Genomic DNA, 17,138 nt, shown 5'->3' with positions numbered 1-17,138 from the left:
GCTCCCTCTGCTGTTTCCTGAAGTCCACGATCATCTCCTTTGTTTTGTTGACGTTGAGTGTGAGGTTATTTTCCTGACACCACACTCCGAGGGCCCTCACCTCCTCCTTGTAGGCCGTCTCGTCGTTGTTGGTAATCAAGCCTACCACTGTAGTGTCGTCTGAAAACTTGATGATTGAGTTGGAGGTGTGCATGGCCACGAAGTCGTGGGTGAACAGGGAGTACAGGAGAGGGCTGAGAACGCACCCTTGTGGGGCCCCAGTGTTGAAGATCAGCGGGGTGGAGATGTTGTTACCTACCCTCACCACCTGGGGGTGGCCCGTCAGGAAGTCCAGGACCCAGTTGCACAAGGCGGGGTCGAGACCCAGGGTCTCGAGCTTGATGACGAGTTTGGAGGGTACTAGGGTGTTAAATGCTGAGCTGTAGTCAATGAACAGCATTCTCACATAGGTATTCCTCTTGTCCAGATGGGTTAGGGCAGTGTGCAGTGTGATTGCGTCGTCTGTGGATCTACTGGGGCGGTAAGCAAATTGGAGTGGGTCTAGGGTGTCAGGTAGGGTGGAGGTGATATGGTCTTGGAGTAGTCTCTCAAAGCACTTCATGATGACGGAAGTGAGTGCTACGGGGCGGTAGTCATTTAGGTCTGCGCATGCTCTGAGGATGCAGCTGGGGATGCCGTCTGGGATGCCTGCAGCCTTGCGAGGGTTGACACGTTTAAATGTTTTGCTCACGTCGGCTGCAGTGAATGAGAGCCCGCAGGTTTTGGTAGCGGGCCGTGTCAGTGGCACTGTGTTGTCCTCAAAGCGAGCAAAGAAGTTGTTTAGTTTGTCTGGGAGCAAGACATCCTGGTCCGCAATGGAGCGGGTTTTCCTTTTATAGTCCGTGATTGGCTGTAGACCCTGCCACATACCTCTCGTGTCTGAGCCGTTGAATTGCGACTCCACTTTGTCTCTATACTGACGCTTAGCTTGTTTGATTGCCTTGCGGAGGGAATAGACATTTTTACATTTTTTGGTCATTTAGCAGACGCTCTTATCCAGAGCGACTTACAGTAGTGAATGCAAACCTTTCATACATTGTTTTTTTTTTTTCCTGTGCTGGCCCCCCGTGGGAATCGAACCCACAACCCTGGCGTTGCAAACACCATGCTCTACCAACTGAGCTACAGGGAAGGCGAATAGCTACACTGTTTGTATTCGGTCATGTTTCCGGTCACCTTGCCCTGATTAAAAGCAGTGGTTCGCGCTTTCAGTTTTGTGCGAATGCTGCCATCAATCCATGGTTTCTGGTTTGGGAATGTTTTAATAGACGCTGTTGGTACAACATCACCGATGCACTTGCTATTAAACCCGCTCACCGAATCAGCGTATTCATCAATGTTGTTGTTCGCCGCAATGCGGAACATATCCCAGTCCACGTGATCGAAGCAATCTTGAAGCGTGGAATCCGATTGGTCAGACCAGCGTTGAGCAGACCTGAGTGCGGGAGCTTCCTGTTTTAGTTTCTGTCTATATGCTGGAAGCAACAAAATGGAGTCGTGGTCAGCTTTTCCGAAAGGAGGGCGGGGGAGGGCTTTATATGCGTCGCGGAAGTTAGAATAACAATGATCTAGGGTTTTGCCAGCCCTGGTAGCGCAATCGATATGCTGATAGAATTTAGGGAGCCTTGTTTTCAGATTAGCCTTGTTAAAATCCCCAGCTACAATAAATGCAGCCTCAGGATATGTGGTTTCCAGTTTACATAGAGTCAAATGAAGTTCGTTCAGGGCCATCGATGTGTCTGCTTGGGAGGGGATATATGCGGCTGTGATTATAATCAAAGAGAATTCTCTAGGTAGATAATGCGGTCGGCATTTGATTGTGAGGAATTCTAAGTGAGGTGAACAGAAGAACTTGAGTTCCTGTTCCTGAGTTCCTATATGTTGTTTACTGAAATGAGGGTTGTTTCTATTTTTTTTTGAGGTGACTTCTTGAGTAATGCACAACAGATGGCCAGGAGATTTCATAGGTCTGTGGCAGTCCTTCATGTTCCATATTCTATAAAGGCTAGGACAATAGAAGAATAGAGAGACATTGTGAAAACATTATGTGAGTGAGATACAGCGCCTGTCATCAAAAGACATTGTTAGATCAAGTTAAAGAATCTCAAGAGGGACTACTGTCTGTGATGACTACAGAGAGAACTGAATTGAGAGAGCGAGAGAGATAGAGAGCCAAATAGAGAGAAGAAAAAAGACAGCATGAGAGAGAGAAAGGGCAAAAGGAAAGAGTGACTGGTGAGCGCCTAGCAGAGGGAATCAAACACTCCACGGGAGGCCAATTAGAGAGGAGACGAAGAGGAGAGAGAGAGAGAGGTTAAATAAGGGAAGAGAAGAGGAGGTTAAATAAGGGAAGGGAAGAGAGAGGTTAAATAAGGGAAGAGAAGAGAGAGGTTAAATAAGGGAAGAGAAGAGAGGAAAAGTTAGAGGACAGGAGAGGTTAGAGAACTGAGCCCAAAGAGAGGCGAGGACTAAGAGAGGTTAGAGGAAAGGAAAGAGGAGATGAGAAAAGATGATAGGAAAGCAGAGCAGAGGAAATGAGAGGTTAGGCCAGGACAGAAGAGGTTAGGAGAAGAGGAAGGGATAGAGAGAGAGATTATAGGAGAAGAGAAATTAGAGAAGGGAGAAGAGGTTAGAGCAGAGAAGTGGTGGGCACGGGGCCAGCCGCGGGGCCCTCTCATGACCCTCTCTCTTTCTCTCCGAGAGGTTCAAGGCCGCTGCCTGCCACATCGATTCCAGTACATGAGCTGGCACCGTGCGAACCCAATCAGGCCAGGGCCGACCAACACACCCACAGAGGCCGAGTGTTGTAGCCCAGAGGAAGGGGCCTAATGGGGCACAATCTGACGACATGTACATGACACTGCCACCTTAGCCCTGGTTTTAAAAGTCCCACATCCTCTGAGCCTTTGTTTTCTTTCCACAAGATGTGGCACCAACAGTACAACATAAATGTAAACATGTATAACCAGATTAACCCCAACTTAACCCAAAGCCAGGACAAATCTGGCCAAGAGAAACCGGTGAAGTTAAAGCAATTCTATATGTGGAAGATAATAAGATATGTAAATGACAAAGCATGCCCGGGTAAAAAAAAAAAAGGATGTTTGTTTTTCATTTGAGACTTCACTGTGGCACTAACCAGTCCAAACAATGGTTAAATGATCAGATACGTCCAGATATGTCATGAAGGCCATATGTCACCTTGAGGGAGCTCAATGAAGACGAAGCTGACAACATTTAAACGGATCTCAGGATAAATCAAATATTCCCCTAAACAACTCTCATCCGTCAAACGTTGCAGGGAGGGAGAGTACAGAACGTTGAATCGGACACCACGTTTTGCCTAAATGATAAAAACGGTTAGCCTAAGACAAAAAGAATGCCAAAAAGAAAATGAAAAGATTGCCAACAGTGCTACAATACTAAGCACTTGATTTGGAGTGTAAGTAGGCTTCTGTATAGAGGGCTTGCTTTGCAGAGCAGCAGAGAAGGAAGGCCATGCACGGTCTGGTCTGGGCTATAATAAGCAAGGCTGGGTAAGGAAAGCTTTTCTCTGATGACATGGATGCTTTCCTTGTTGTGCTGCAGTTGTTGGTTACTGTTGGTGATGAATACCCTGGCGCTTCCCACAAGACTTGTCCTATTCAGCGCACTAATCCAAGAGTGAGCCTTCCCCTGTGTGTGCCAGACAGTGTATGCACCCCAAATGGCACCCTAGTCCTCATACAGTGCACTACTTTTGACCAGGGCTCTGATCGAAAGTAGCGCACTATGTAGGGGATATGGTACCATTTGCGCCGCCGCCAGTGTCTCTCCTTAGTCCTCCATCCTCGAGTGTCAACATGGCCAAGCAAACACAGACCAAAAGAGGGCCAAGACTCTCCAGAAAGACAAAGACTAGAGAACATAGGGTAAAACAAGAGTAAAGCCAAGCACAACATGGCTAACGGAATCAATAGGGAGACGGATTAGTTGATTAGCAGTAAGTCTCCTGATTTCGCAGAATATTCGGACCAACTCTTTTCAGGTCTTAGACTTAATGAGTCATGGAAGACATTGTGTGAGCTAATGTCAACTCATGTCGACCAGGCAATTTAGAGCTCCATGTACTGGCCTGCAGAACAGTGGCCATTGTGTATTGTAATGAGCAGGCAATATGATGGTTAACATACTAGTTAGGCTAACACTATCCAAATAACTGCAGTAGCTAGGTACCAAACTGAGGGAGCGGCAAATCAGCCCCTCGACAATACTGTTAGTGACATTTAAATTGAAGCCAATTTTCCCGTACAACAATTCATCCTGTAAGAACCTCTTTGTATTAAATGCCTGAAAGCTACAATAAAACAATGACAGCTTGAGCACGCAGCCTCCCAAAAAACTATTTGTAAAGCTGGGCTGCCTGAAATTACTACACGCTCACTCGCCGCTATTATTTGTCCCAGCAGCCGCAGACACAGATTAAACCGAAAGGTCCGACGTCTTGTTCAACCAATCACAACCGAGGTAGACCCATTTCCTCAGCCTTGTTTTGTGAAAACCCTAATAACCTGTTGTACCAGTCCTGTTGAGTGCTGAACATTCCACTACTGAAGGACCCATGCTTTCATTGTGGGCGTAGTAATCTAACCTCCTGTGATTAGTCAACATGCCGCCCGGGCCTCCCAGTGTTTCCCATTACACAGGGGACTGGAGGACCTGCATCCCAAATGGCACCCTATATAGTGTACTACTTTTGAGAATGGCCCATAGAGCTCTGGTCAAAAGTAGTGCACTATGAAGGGAATAGGGTGCCATTTGGGATGCACAAATAAAGTGGTGCCTAGTCAGCCTACCTTCGTGGGAGTCTCTATTTAGGAGGGAAAGAAAGAGTATTAGGGCCTTTTTTTCCCATGGACTGAACGATCATAACAGGTAGGCATTAACAGCCACTCCAAACTTCAAAGGCCATCGATTTAGTTGTGAAAATATGCCACAGTTCAAGTGGGCTTTTGCTGTGAAAACTACTGTAAAGAGTGAGAGTGTGTGTGTGAGAGGGAGGGGAAAGAGAGAGGGAGGGGAAAGAGAGAGGGAGGGGAAAGAGAGAGGAGGCAAAGAGAGAGGAGGCAAAGAGAGAGGAGGCAAAGAGAGAGGAGGCAAAGAGAGAGGAGGCAAAGAGAGAGGAGGCAAAGAGAGAGGAGGCAAAGAGAGAGGAGGCAAAGAGAGAGGGGGGAAAAGAGAGGGGGGTAGAGAGAGGGAGGGGAAAAGAGAGAGGGGAAAAGAGAGGGGGGGGAAAAGAGAGAGGGGGGGTGTATGAGAGCGAAAGCTCCCGTCACAGCTCAGCGGGGATGGAGAGGCTTTCTAAACACGTAAACACAGAGACTATACAGCTGTCTCCCTCTTAACACTAGGCCATTAGACACCATTAAAAACAGCACAATTGGACACTTTCACTCATTTAGGCCATGAATCAGCCTGCAACAAAGACCTAGGCAGGAGTTTGTAAAACAAGCAAAAACGGCATGGACATTGTACTGGTATTTCACTCTAGCAAGGAAACGGTCGCAAAACTGTTCTGAAGCGAGCCCTGTCTTTTGCCTCTGGTTTCTGTCTGAACCCTAAACCGTTATCATGTATAACCCTGAAGGGCATAATATAGTCCTTGCAGTCATAAGCTCTGAGGCGGCATTCAAAGTGGGAGACTGGAGACTGGGAGAGACCATCTGAATGGTGGTATAGGGGTGTTGGGAGGGGAGGGGTGGCACATCAGCTGTACTGAGACCAGGCGTCTTACCTCGGTGCGATCACTCAGACTGTCAAATCGAGGCACCTCCGGCAGCTGCGAGAAGCGGCGGTCATATATGCAGAGGTGCAGGTGCTTATCCAGGACACGAAAATCTTCATAGCTGCGCTTCACAATCCAGTTCCGGCCCTGCAGAGAAAAAACAAGAGAGTCAGCCAGTGGGAAAGAGAGGAGAGAGAGAGAACGTTTCAAAAGACAGGGGAGGTGCATAAGCCCTTGGCTGCTTTACTAGCCTGGTAACAGATACCCCTCACGCCCTAATTCAGAATCCACCGCTGAGATGGGGTGACAGGAGGGGAGCTCTATGCTTTTACTAGGGGGATCAGAGAGGGGGCAGGGCTCGACATTAACGCTGTCCACTTGCCCGGGCAAGTAAAAAAAACAAATTGTTGGACAGGCAGATTACATTGACAAATAAAAAATGCAAAAATCACCATCTCATGTCTGAGCCGTTGAATTGCGACTCCACTTTGTATCTGTACTGACGTTTTGTCTCTGATTGCCTTATAGAGGGCATAACTGGACTGTTTGTATTCGTCACCTTGCTGTAGTTAAATGTGGTGGTTCGCACTTTTAGTTTTGCACGAATGTTGCCATCTATACACCGTTTTTGCTTTGGATAGGTTTTAATTGTCACAGTGGGAACAACATCCCCTATACAATCCCTAATGAACTCAGTCACTGTGTCAGTGTATACGTAAATGTTATTCTCAGAGGCAACCCGGAACATTTTCCAGTCCGCGTGATCAAAACAGTCTTGAAGCATGGATTCCGATTGGTCAGACTAGCGTTGAATAGACCTTAGCATGTGTAATTCCTGTTAGAGTTTCTGCCTATAGGAAGGGAGAAGCAAAATGGAGTCGTGATCTGATTTTGCCGAAGGGAGGGAGGGGGAGCGCCTTGTAGCCATCCCGGAAGGGAGAGTAACAATGGTCGAGAGTTTTTGAAGCGCGAGTACTACAGGCGATGTGTTGATAGAACTTCGGTAGCGTTTTCCTCAGTTTGCTTTATTAAAGTCCCCAGCGATAATAAATGCGGCCTCAGGATACGCAGTTTCCAGTTTGCACAAGGTCCAGTGTAGTTCCTTGAGAGCTGTCGTGGTATCGGCTTGAGGGGGAATATACACGGCTGTGACAATAACAGACCGGCTTATCAAGATCCAGTTGTGTTTGAGCAGGGTTGGATAAAAAGCCTGATAGGGTGACTCCCCACAGAACACTCCACTGGGGGACAGGGACCAGCCATTTGTATGGTTGTAGTTTGGTTGTGGTTGCCCCAAGCAGAGCACCAGTCTGCCAATGTGAGGCAGTGCTAAAAAACTGACGAAGGGATAGTGGATGGATGGATGGGCGGAGGAGGGACTGGAGAGGGGGATGAATCTAAATGGCTGGGATTATTAAGAGGGGTAAAATCTGGTGGAATTAAGAGAGGTGGACATTATATCCTTCAATTTCAACAGGGGGGCCCATTTTAACCTGAAAGAGGACGATGTACCCTGAATCTACTACAGAACATTGAGTGAAAAATACAATATTTTATAATATTGGATGTACTGCTATTAATCAAACCAGAAACATATGTGGTGGGGTAATCAGTTGTTGTATTAGTATTGTGAGTAAATCCAACAGGCACCATGCCACACAGAATGGAACAGCTCCTAAATATGTTGCCACTGAAGCTCACTGAACTCACACTTTAACTGTGCTGGCCTGGAAAGCTAAGTTTGGAATCCATTTATGAAGTCATCAATTCGCCGAGGCTATTTTGGGAGTACAACACAAGAACTCGATAATTCACACAGATCCATACGTTAACTCTTAACAGACAAATCTTTGGGGGGGAATACATCGGGGCCGGCTGGCGATTGACAAAGCCATCCAGGGCTTTTTGAAATCTAAATGAAAGGGTGCCGAATTGTGATGTGAGCCTCGGGCAATGTCCCTATGGGGAACAGGGTGCCATTTGGGACAGGCCCTTGGTCAGCACCGGGAACAGGTTCTTTTAGGATTTACCCTGGGGATAATGTAGCTCATGGGCTGAGAAAGGGGTGTCATGACGTTGCCCTCTTTGGGTACAGCGAGCACAGTTGACCCCTCCCCCTGCACCTCTTCACCATCTCCCTCTGTCTCCTACACCCAGGCTGCTGTGGTCAGAAGGGGTCGTAAATTCCTAAGAAAATGTCCCACCTCATGGCCACAGTATAAAGAGACAGAGTGTTTCACAGTATAGAGAACAAAGGATTCTTCCACCTCACAGAATTGGAGAACCGAACAACATTTGTGTTCTGGAGAAGGTATAAAAGATTGGTGAAGAACTGGTCCGTTTGGTACAATTTTGTGAAACTCATGAGAGACAATACGGCCATATTACCATAATAATGTTTATATACTAGCCTCAGCTATGAGACTTACATCTAAATGGTTGTATAAAATTAATGAATAAGGATAGAACTGTTTGTGATATTGTGCAATGTGATTTTGGACTGTTAATGAAGGAAACTCCAATTCCCTTTGGAGTCTTAACTAAGTCATCGGCACGCCCCCAGGGACACAGACAGGACCTGGCGTCATGTGACAGCCTTTTCTACGTTCAGTATATAAACCCCCACCCAGGGTTTCTTTCCTAAGACCAGGCCTCCACTCCATTACGAGTTGGCTAATAGGTTTGACCATGCATCCCTCTACTGAACTTTAACCATACCACGTGGTTAAACTATTAGACGATCGATACAGAATAAGAACAAGTCTTTGATATTAATTACTAGTCTGCAGCTAGGAATTCGGTATCATTGAACGCGAAGACCGACGAAACATCCATTCTACAACGACATTAATGAATGTCGCTTTGAAATATCCATTCTAACATAGAGAGAGAGAACGCGAGGACAAAACTCTCCAACAGAACAGAACTTTTCAACAAAGATCCCGACGACACACTGAGCGTAAATATATATATTGATTGCAATTGTTCCCGAATGAGTGAGCGTTCATTGTGCAAAGGATTAGCATTTCAATTGTTAATATTTATCAACTCTGTCGTGTCTTCTCAGCTGACCCCACCCCCCTTTTGTCTAACAAGCCGCCATGCCGGTTTAGCCCACATTCTCCTATCATTTCTTTGTTGCCACATCTGTTTGATTATGCATTTCTGTTGAATTATTTAGTTTAGTAAATAAATGATTTTAACACAATTGATGTATGGATGACTCATAGGGCAGACTGGGTTCGTGCAGATAACCAACAATTTACGACGTTTGGAATGAGACTGACCAAGGTAAAGAATACGTCATTAAATCAGAAGACTCAAAGATCAGATATTATGATAAATGAAAGTTATATTAGGAAAATTATAACTTTGTAATCTGAATATTTTACTTGGTGCCCCGACCTCCTAGTTAATTACAGTTACAAGATTAATCAGTTTAATCGCATAATAATAATAATTACAGAGTTATTTGATAAACATGTCTTCAGTTTTAATGATGCCAAAGACACGACAGGGGTCATAACTTAATTGTGGGGAGCAGAGGAGGAGAAGGAAGAGTGGAAATGGAGAATGGCTGAGGATGGTGGTGGCAGTTGGGGTTAATACTTCTGAAAGCTCTGCCAGATCAGAGTACTGTGTATCCTGTCTTCCAGCAGGTTCTGGAAGACAAGCGTCCAACAGTCCCCCTTTATGGGCTGACAAATAATTATCCATAATTCTATTAGCCATAGCCACTTCCAGGTTGGCAAAAAAAGGCAACATTTCAAGGACCTACTGAATTTCAAGCAGAAGGTGAACACACTGCAAGCTTATCAAAACGCAGAATAATTCGCAGTTATAGCCCATTTAGCAGGCCATGTGTTCCATCTCCGATACCAGTCTTGTCCCCCCTTTTCTCTTTTTGCTCCCTGGTCCAATGCCCACGTCCCCAGTGTGTGGTAACTATCCCTCATCCAGGCAGACTTCCCGATGTCTGGCTTACAGCCTCCGGCCACCTTCATTTCTGAAAGGACAACACAAACCTGACATGAAGCTGCATTTCTGTGGGTCACCCCTTTACACATCTCTCCACTCCTCCCACCCATTATTTTCTATTCTCTTCCTACCCCCTCTTTCTTTTGTTCTCCAGAAGGAAAGTCGAAAGGTATGCGCTCCCAACATGGAATCGGTCCATTTCCCTGCACTTACCATCATCTATATCAAAAGAAAGAAAATGGTAGAATATGCTTCAGAAGCTGTATGCAGATGACAAAACCAGTAGTATAAGTGCAAACCAAATGAACTTTGCCCTCAGCTCATCATCGCATTCAAAGCTACTCCTGTCTTCCTATTTTCCATTGAGTTCCATTGAGTTTTCCACCGTTTCTTTTTCGATTCACAAGAGTGATTGCAAACCTCAAAACCCCAGTTCCAGAACGAGGGAGAAAAAAAAAAAAAATTGGTTGCTTTGATTTGACCCCGAAAAATCCCTCTGAACTGGGGCCAGAGCTGGAGTGACTGGGACTGCAGAGCGTCGACCAGCCCCACTGATCCTAGTGCAGCCATAAGGGAATAACCGGGAGGGAATCAGGACTGTAGAAGTATTTTTGTAAGGCTCCGTATAGTACTTGGTGTGCTACAGTAGCTTGTCCCACTTTCAGACACTGGGACTTCCAGTCAGTTCCTTTGTTTGTCTGTTCCCTTACTAGTGTGTGGAACTAAAGCGATCTTTCCTGAGTGCTGGATTCTTTCTCCTCCGCTTTCTGTACTAAGAGGGTGGCTCTGGGCCAATTTTTCACCCTCCTTTCCCCCCTTTTTTATGGAACAGTGCAGCAGTTTCAGCTCCCCTTTCCAACGCCAAGCCAAGGAAAGATGGAATTTCCAAGGACAGAGCCACCCGTTTTTCGTGGCATTGCCAAGGTCATGCAAATGGAATACGATCTAGAGGAAAAATGTGTGAAACCTGAATGGAGTGAGTCAGTGGAAGGGGTTAGACCGAAGCTACTGGGTTGTGTGGGACATGTGGACCATTGTGGGTACTGGAAAGCACAAGCTTAAGAAAATGAAATTCAGTAAAATGGAAGAAAGGCATGTCTTCAGTGAACCTTTAACCAGGAAGTCCCTAAAGATGTCCTACATGTTACATTTAGGAGAAACACCCAAGTTATTAAACGTTTAAAAAATACATTTTGATCAATAGACGATGAAATTGGCATGGGTTTTATTGAATTGCTTCGCTAGGTCTCTGATGAGAGGGAAACAATTGCCAAGGAGAAGATTCCGATGGTATGCCAGCCGTCTTTTTCAAGTTGTGTGTTTTGTTGCTACTCAACACCTTGTGAACATCGTGGATAAGGCCAAACGGCATAATTTCACTGTCACTCTCCTCCCCCGAGACCCTTATCACCAATCTGACCTTTCTGTTGAGTAGTTTGGTTGTTCCAGCTTCACCGTTCCCGCAACTAAGATTCTTCAATCATGACCCAAAGTGTTTTCAGAAAAATAAGCCAATCCCGTAATGTTACTAGCTAACAGAGGGGTGTGCTGGGTATGATTTACAGTATTGGACGTTCATCATTTGGTGTTTGACAAGATTCAAAAGACAGTGATTTTCCATGTGACTGTGCGTCTTTGTGAGAGTGTGTGGGTTTGCGTGCAAGTGAGTGTGTGTGCAAGTGTATATGAGAGAGCACTGATTGAGTGAGAATGACACTGCAGCATATCACAGCACCCGGGGGATTACTCTGTCATACCTGGCAGTAGATCTGGACCAAGTACTGCAGCTCTTTGGACTCAAAGCCATTCCGTGTCAATTCGCTCTGTTCATCCGCGAGTGAAAGCTGGAATACAGAGAGGGAAATGGGGGAAGAGAGAGGGAGAGAGAAAGTATGAGAGACACAGTGCTTCGTGTTTGGGGTTTTGGGTCGAATGGCATAAGGGCGTGGATGTGGTCAGATGACAACAGATAATTTGGTTGAAACAACCCTTTAACCTTTGTCTAACCTCCCCCCCTCCCAAGCAAGAGCTAAGAGAGTCTCTCAGTAGAACCAAAACAAATATCATCCCTCACAACCCCTGACAGTTATGCCGAGCCCGAGGCAAGTATTCACAAACCGTCTCAGTGTAGGAGTACTGATCCAGGATCAGTTATCCCTTGTAGATTATAATGAATATGATTATACGGACTGTTGGGATCTGATCCTAGAACAGCACTCTTACTCTGAGGCGCTTTGTGTAGAAAACAAAACCGAAAAATCACCCTCCCTCGTCACTGAACAAATCACTTTGTCTTCGCGTCACACAAACCCAGCTCGGGTATCATCCCCGACAGAAGAAACCACTTTAACACTCAATTCCTAATCCCTTTGCTATGACTTCGCAAGTGGAAGAGAGAGAACCTCAAATGTAAACGTTGCAAGTCCCTTCCCTTCCTAGATGAGCTAGCTAACAAAGAGAACATTGAAAGAGGAGCTGACAGAATAAAGCATGAAGGAAGGAGGGACAATCATAAGGTGGGATGATGAGACTGATTTGTCCCCAGCTGAGCCCCCCCTGCTTGCCTGCCCACGTTCTTATGAAATATAAATGAGGACTGGAGCGTCCCACACAGCAGGTGAGCGTCTCTTTCGTGCTACTCAGTAGACCACGGAGGAACTGATATCTTGGTCGAATTCAATAGTACATATCGTAGCAAAACGTTTTGTAATGGAAAACGTAAACAAACGTAAACAATGGACAAATTCAGGTAGTCCCTCGACTCCCTCTCCATGTCGGTCTGTTTGCTTCTGTTTGGTTCCTAATGAATACGACCTTGATCTGGCTGTGAGCACTGGACCTGACAAGCTTAGATGCAGAAGCCTACTTCACCAGTTACTCGCAACAGTTTGATGCTATAGGCCTATAGTGCCATACACTCACATTGTAGGCCTTGTAAGATGGTTTTGTCGAATGCAGGGGGACATAGAATTTCATTCTAATTTCAGGGAGTCATTCATTTGATTGAGCCTATGACTTGTATGAAAATGAGAAAATCATTTTGAGAAGGACATTTTTTGCATAATTTATAGCTAAGAAAGTGGTTCCATTATAATTAATGACTCTCCGTTTTCCCTATAGGACCGGAAGTAGGAAACAAACTCCCATGTACTCCCTTTCTCAACATTAGGTATGTGTGACACCTTACAACACCGACAACATCTATTACTAAGCTAGGCATGCCAATTAGTGACCAACAAGCAATTTGCTTTTGTCCTAGTTGAAGCTGCTAGACTATATCTCCCAATCAATCCCAGGTAAATTGCTTTACTTAAACACAATGTTACTATTGCAGAGACCATGTTTTACAATCCACCATTGATTGCAAGACTGTGCAGTGAATTGTATGGTTTGTGTGGTCCATTCATGCACAGACACAGATACACAGTACAACAGTCTCTGTGTTCACCCCCATCATTGCACACACATTATGGATACACACACACACATTAAAACTGAATGGCCCTCGCTGTCCTTTGTGCCTGAAAGGGTCTGCTCCGTATCTCCCAGGCACCAGACCCCTTCCAACACACACCCACCTCCCCCACACGGCCTACCGCGTACCTTTCCGCTTCCCATCCCTGTGATTGACATATCAAAAAGGAACTAGCTGGAGCAACACGTCCAAGCACTGACCTCAGCGATGGGTGGGGGGAGTGGGGACGATAAATGCTCATGTGTACACAGTCAAAGACACAAACAGAGTTAAGTGGGGTCTTGTTTGTGTGGCAAAACAAACTTAAACCCTTGAGATTCTCTCATTGTTATGAGTGGTAGACCCTCAGCAGCCGCAGAAGACAGCTCAGCTTTTAACCTATACTACAAATGTAGTTTGAGGAGTTAGTCAGTTAACTTTGGCCAACTGAGTTTAACTCGGGATAACCGGTACCACGAAAGTGGCTCACCTTTTAGTCAGGTACATTTCTATGGCAACTAATCCTTCAGAACTAATCCTTCAGGAATGCTAACTAAAGCTGTCTAGCTTTAGAAATGCCTGAGTAGATCTAGCGTGCTTCGTAGTATACCCCTCAGGTTAGCATCAAGGCTGTCAATACACTGATCTAGGTGCAGTGGGACTGGGGCAGGATCACACCCAACACGGAACACAACAGAACACTGATCAGTAGTAAGCTGCCTTTACCAACCACAGCAGAGACTGTACAGATGATATATTGGCTAAACAGCAGTGCTTTGTATGAATCTGGGGCTGTTACTTGGTTTAATTTGTCCATGAATGTGTGTGTGCTTATGCTTGTATAATAAAAAGAACGTTTTGTCACATAGGTGCAGTGAAATGTTTTGTTTTAGAGGGTCAGCCATAGTAGTACGGTGACAGCAGTACCATACCATAGTAGTAGTAGTACGGTGATAGCAGTACTATACCATAGTAGTAACACGGTTAATAGTACGCCGGTAAATGGTTTAATTTACCCTTGAATGTGTGCCCGCTTGTATTACAAAAATGTATTAAAAAAAAAAAAAAAATGTTTAGTCACATACACCAGATAGGTGCAGTGAAATGTGTTGTTTTACAGGGTCATAGTAGTACAGCGCCCCTGGAGGAAATGAGGGTTAAATGCCTTGCTCAGGTACTCACCGTACTACTACAACACTCTAACCGCTAGGCTACCTGCCGCTCCTATCCTCGTGGGTACCACAAATCCCCAAGTCCCCAGAAGGATATTAAAACAAGAAATTCTCCCAGGACTCCTGAGTGGTGCAGCGGTCTAAGGCACTGCATCTCTGTGCTAGAGGCGTCACTACAGACCCCGGTTTGATCCCGGGCTGTTTCACAACCGGCCGTGATCGGGAGTCCCATTGGGCGGCACACAATTGGCCCAGCGTCGTCCGGGTTAGGGGAGGGTTTGGCCGTCATTGTAAAATAAGAATTTGTTCTTAAATGACTTGACTAGTTAAATTAAGGTTTAAAAAAAAATATGGTTTAGGGTTAGAATTAGGGTCAGGGGTTAAGTTTGGGGTTAGGAGTTAAGGTTTAGGGAAAATAGGATTTTGAATGGAAATCAATTTTAGGTCCCCACAAGGATAGAAAAACATATGCTGTGTGTGTGTGCGCGCGTGGGACCAGGTTCAATATGCACCTGTCAACACTGTTAGCCTGTCAACACTGTTAGCCTGTCAACACTGTTACTGTTAGCCTGTCAACACTGTTAGCCACCATTCTGCACTTCAGACAGACACTTAAATAAAAGTCCTCTAAGTTGGACACACTAGCAAGGGACTCTAATCATAGGAAAATTACATGGCTCTGTCAAACGGTCCATTTCAGAGTGCATGGATGGAGTCGTCCTTGAAAAATTGCATAAATCAACAGTACCATGCTCCAAACACATCTAGGGCCTCATTTTGAAAAGCTGAATTGGTGTCCTTGGAAGTGTCCTTGGCATTAGCCTTGAAGTCTTCGAGTGCTTGGAATTGTTGAACTAGAGAAGTAGCATCCTGTCATTTTCACCTACTATTTAAACATCTAATCTCCATCTTTTGAGCCAGCGGGATAACTGTGTTACAAAAAATAAGCAAGGCTACGTGTGGAACGCAAAATAGCAGGCTTGGTTTAAGTGCCATTGTAACTCTAGATGGCTTGGCACTGCCTACTGTTTGCAGCGACAACTTTTTTGCTTCCTCCCTCTCTCTCCTTCTGTTCTGTGTTTCCACTTTTGTTAGCTACCACTCTTCTCTATTTCATCTTCTTCAGTGTTATGTTTGCTGAAATAGTTCTACACACAGAGAACTTTGAGAAGAAAGGAGTTTGTTCTTTAAGCGCTTAGAAAGTGTGCTGAACAAACAATGTTTAGGGACACAAGAGCGCGAGACAGAGCGAGCGAGAGAGAGCCTGCGCTCGGAACAGGGGAACAACTAGTCCTATATACCAACACCAGGGCTTTTCTCAGTGCAGGGCAGGGGCAATGAAAACAAACGCCTCATGCAATCCCAAAGAGGCCAACATTTGAGTCGACCGAAAAAATACTTTCCCTCTTACGGCAGTAGGGTGTTAAAGCGGCAACCAGCAGTTGAAACAATAAAGTACCCCCCGCGCCTGTTTTGGTAAAAAAGCTGGAGAAAGTTTGAAGTTATAAAGTCACATGTACAAGTACAGTGAAATGGCTTTCTTGCCAGCTCTAACCCCAACAACGCAGTAATCAATAACAATGTAATACTAAAAATAACGTAAAACAAAAACACACAATATATACAAATAAGAACACAAAAGTAAGTAAACATACTATATACAGGTTCAGTTCCAGTACCATAGTTACAATGTGCAGGAATACTGGATAGATCGAGGTAGATATGTATAGGGGTCAGGTGACTAGGCATCAGGATATATGAGAGTAGCAGCAGCGTATATGATGATTGTATGTGAGTGTGTAAAGTCAGTATAAATGTATGTGCATATTATTTGTGTGAGCAAATTATGGAGTGTGTGTGTGTGTGTGTGTGTAGGGCACTGTGAGTGTGCATGGAGACAGTGCAACAATAAGAATAAAATACAAAGGTCAACTCAGATAGTCCATGTAGCCATTTTATTAGCTATTTAGCAGTTTTATGGTACAGGGATAGAAGCTGTTCAGGAGCCTGTTGGTGTCAGACTTGATGCATTGGTACCGTTTGCCGTCCGGAAGCAAAGAAAACAGTCTATGGCTCGGGTGGTTGGAGTCTAACGATTTTTCGGGCCTTCCTTCCACACCGCCTGATTGAGGTTCTGGATGGCAGGGACCTCAGCCCCAGTGATGTACTGGACGGTGCTATTGCCATATCAAGCAGTGATACAGCCAATCAATATGCTCACAATGGTACAGCTGTAGAACCTTTTCAGGATTTGAGGGCCCATGCCAAACCTTTTCAACCTCCTGAGGAGGAAGAGGCACTGTCGCACCTTCTTCATGACTGTGCGTGCGCGTGGACTATTTTAAGTTCTTAGTGACTTGGACACAGGAACTTGAAGCTCTCGACCTGCTCCACTGCAGCCCTGTCAATGTTGACTGTGGCGTTCTCGACCACCCATTTCCTGTAGTCCACGATCAGCTCCTTGGTCTTACTAACGTTGTGGAAGAGGTTGTTGTTCCGGGGGGGCCCTAAGCATATACCCATGTGGGGCCCTGTGTTAAGGGTCAGCATGGGAGATGATGTTGCCTACCCTCACCATCTGGGGTCGACAAGTCAGGAAGTCCAGGATCCAGTTGCAGAGGGAGGTGTTCAGTCCCAGGGTCCTAAGCTTGGTGACGAGCTTGGAGGGGACAATGTTGTTGAACACTGAGCTGTAGTCAATGAACAGCATTCTCACATAGGTGTTCCTCGT

At 45.5% G+C, this 17,138-nt stretch overlaps 1 protein-coding gene across 1 annotated transcript in view; it reads right to left on the bottom strand.

Moving 5' to 3' along the window:
- arhgap32b (Rho GTPase activating protein 32b) overlaps window positions 1-17,138 on the bottom strand; it is a 242,773-nt gene that overhangs the window by 63,939 nt on the left and 161,696 nt on the right. Inside the window, exons 6-7 of the mRNA XM_045692772.1 lie at window positions 11,539-11,625; window positions 5,813-5,950 (exon numbers count right to left, since the gene is read on the bottom strand). Coding sequence (XP_045548728.1) covers window positions 5,813-5,950; window positions 11,539-11,625 — 225 coding nt within the window. The remainder of the gene's footprint in view (window positions 1-5,812; window positions 5,951-11,538; window positions 11,626-17,138) is intronic.

The sequence above is a fragment of the Salmo salar genome, chromosome ssa13 (assembly GCF_905237065.1).
Source record: "Salmo salar chromosome ssa13, Ssal_v3.1, whole genome shotgun sequence".
In the NCBI taxonomy this organism is placed as follows: domain Eukaryota; kingdom Metazoa; phylum Chordata; class Actinopteri; order Salmoniformes; family Salmonidae; genus Salmo; species Salmo salar.
The sequence above is the reverse complement of the archived record's forward strand: the minus strand, read 5'-3'. Positions and strand labels throughout refer to the sequence as shown.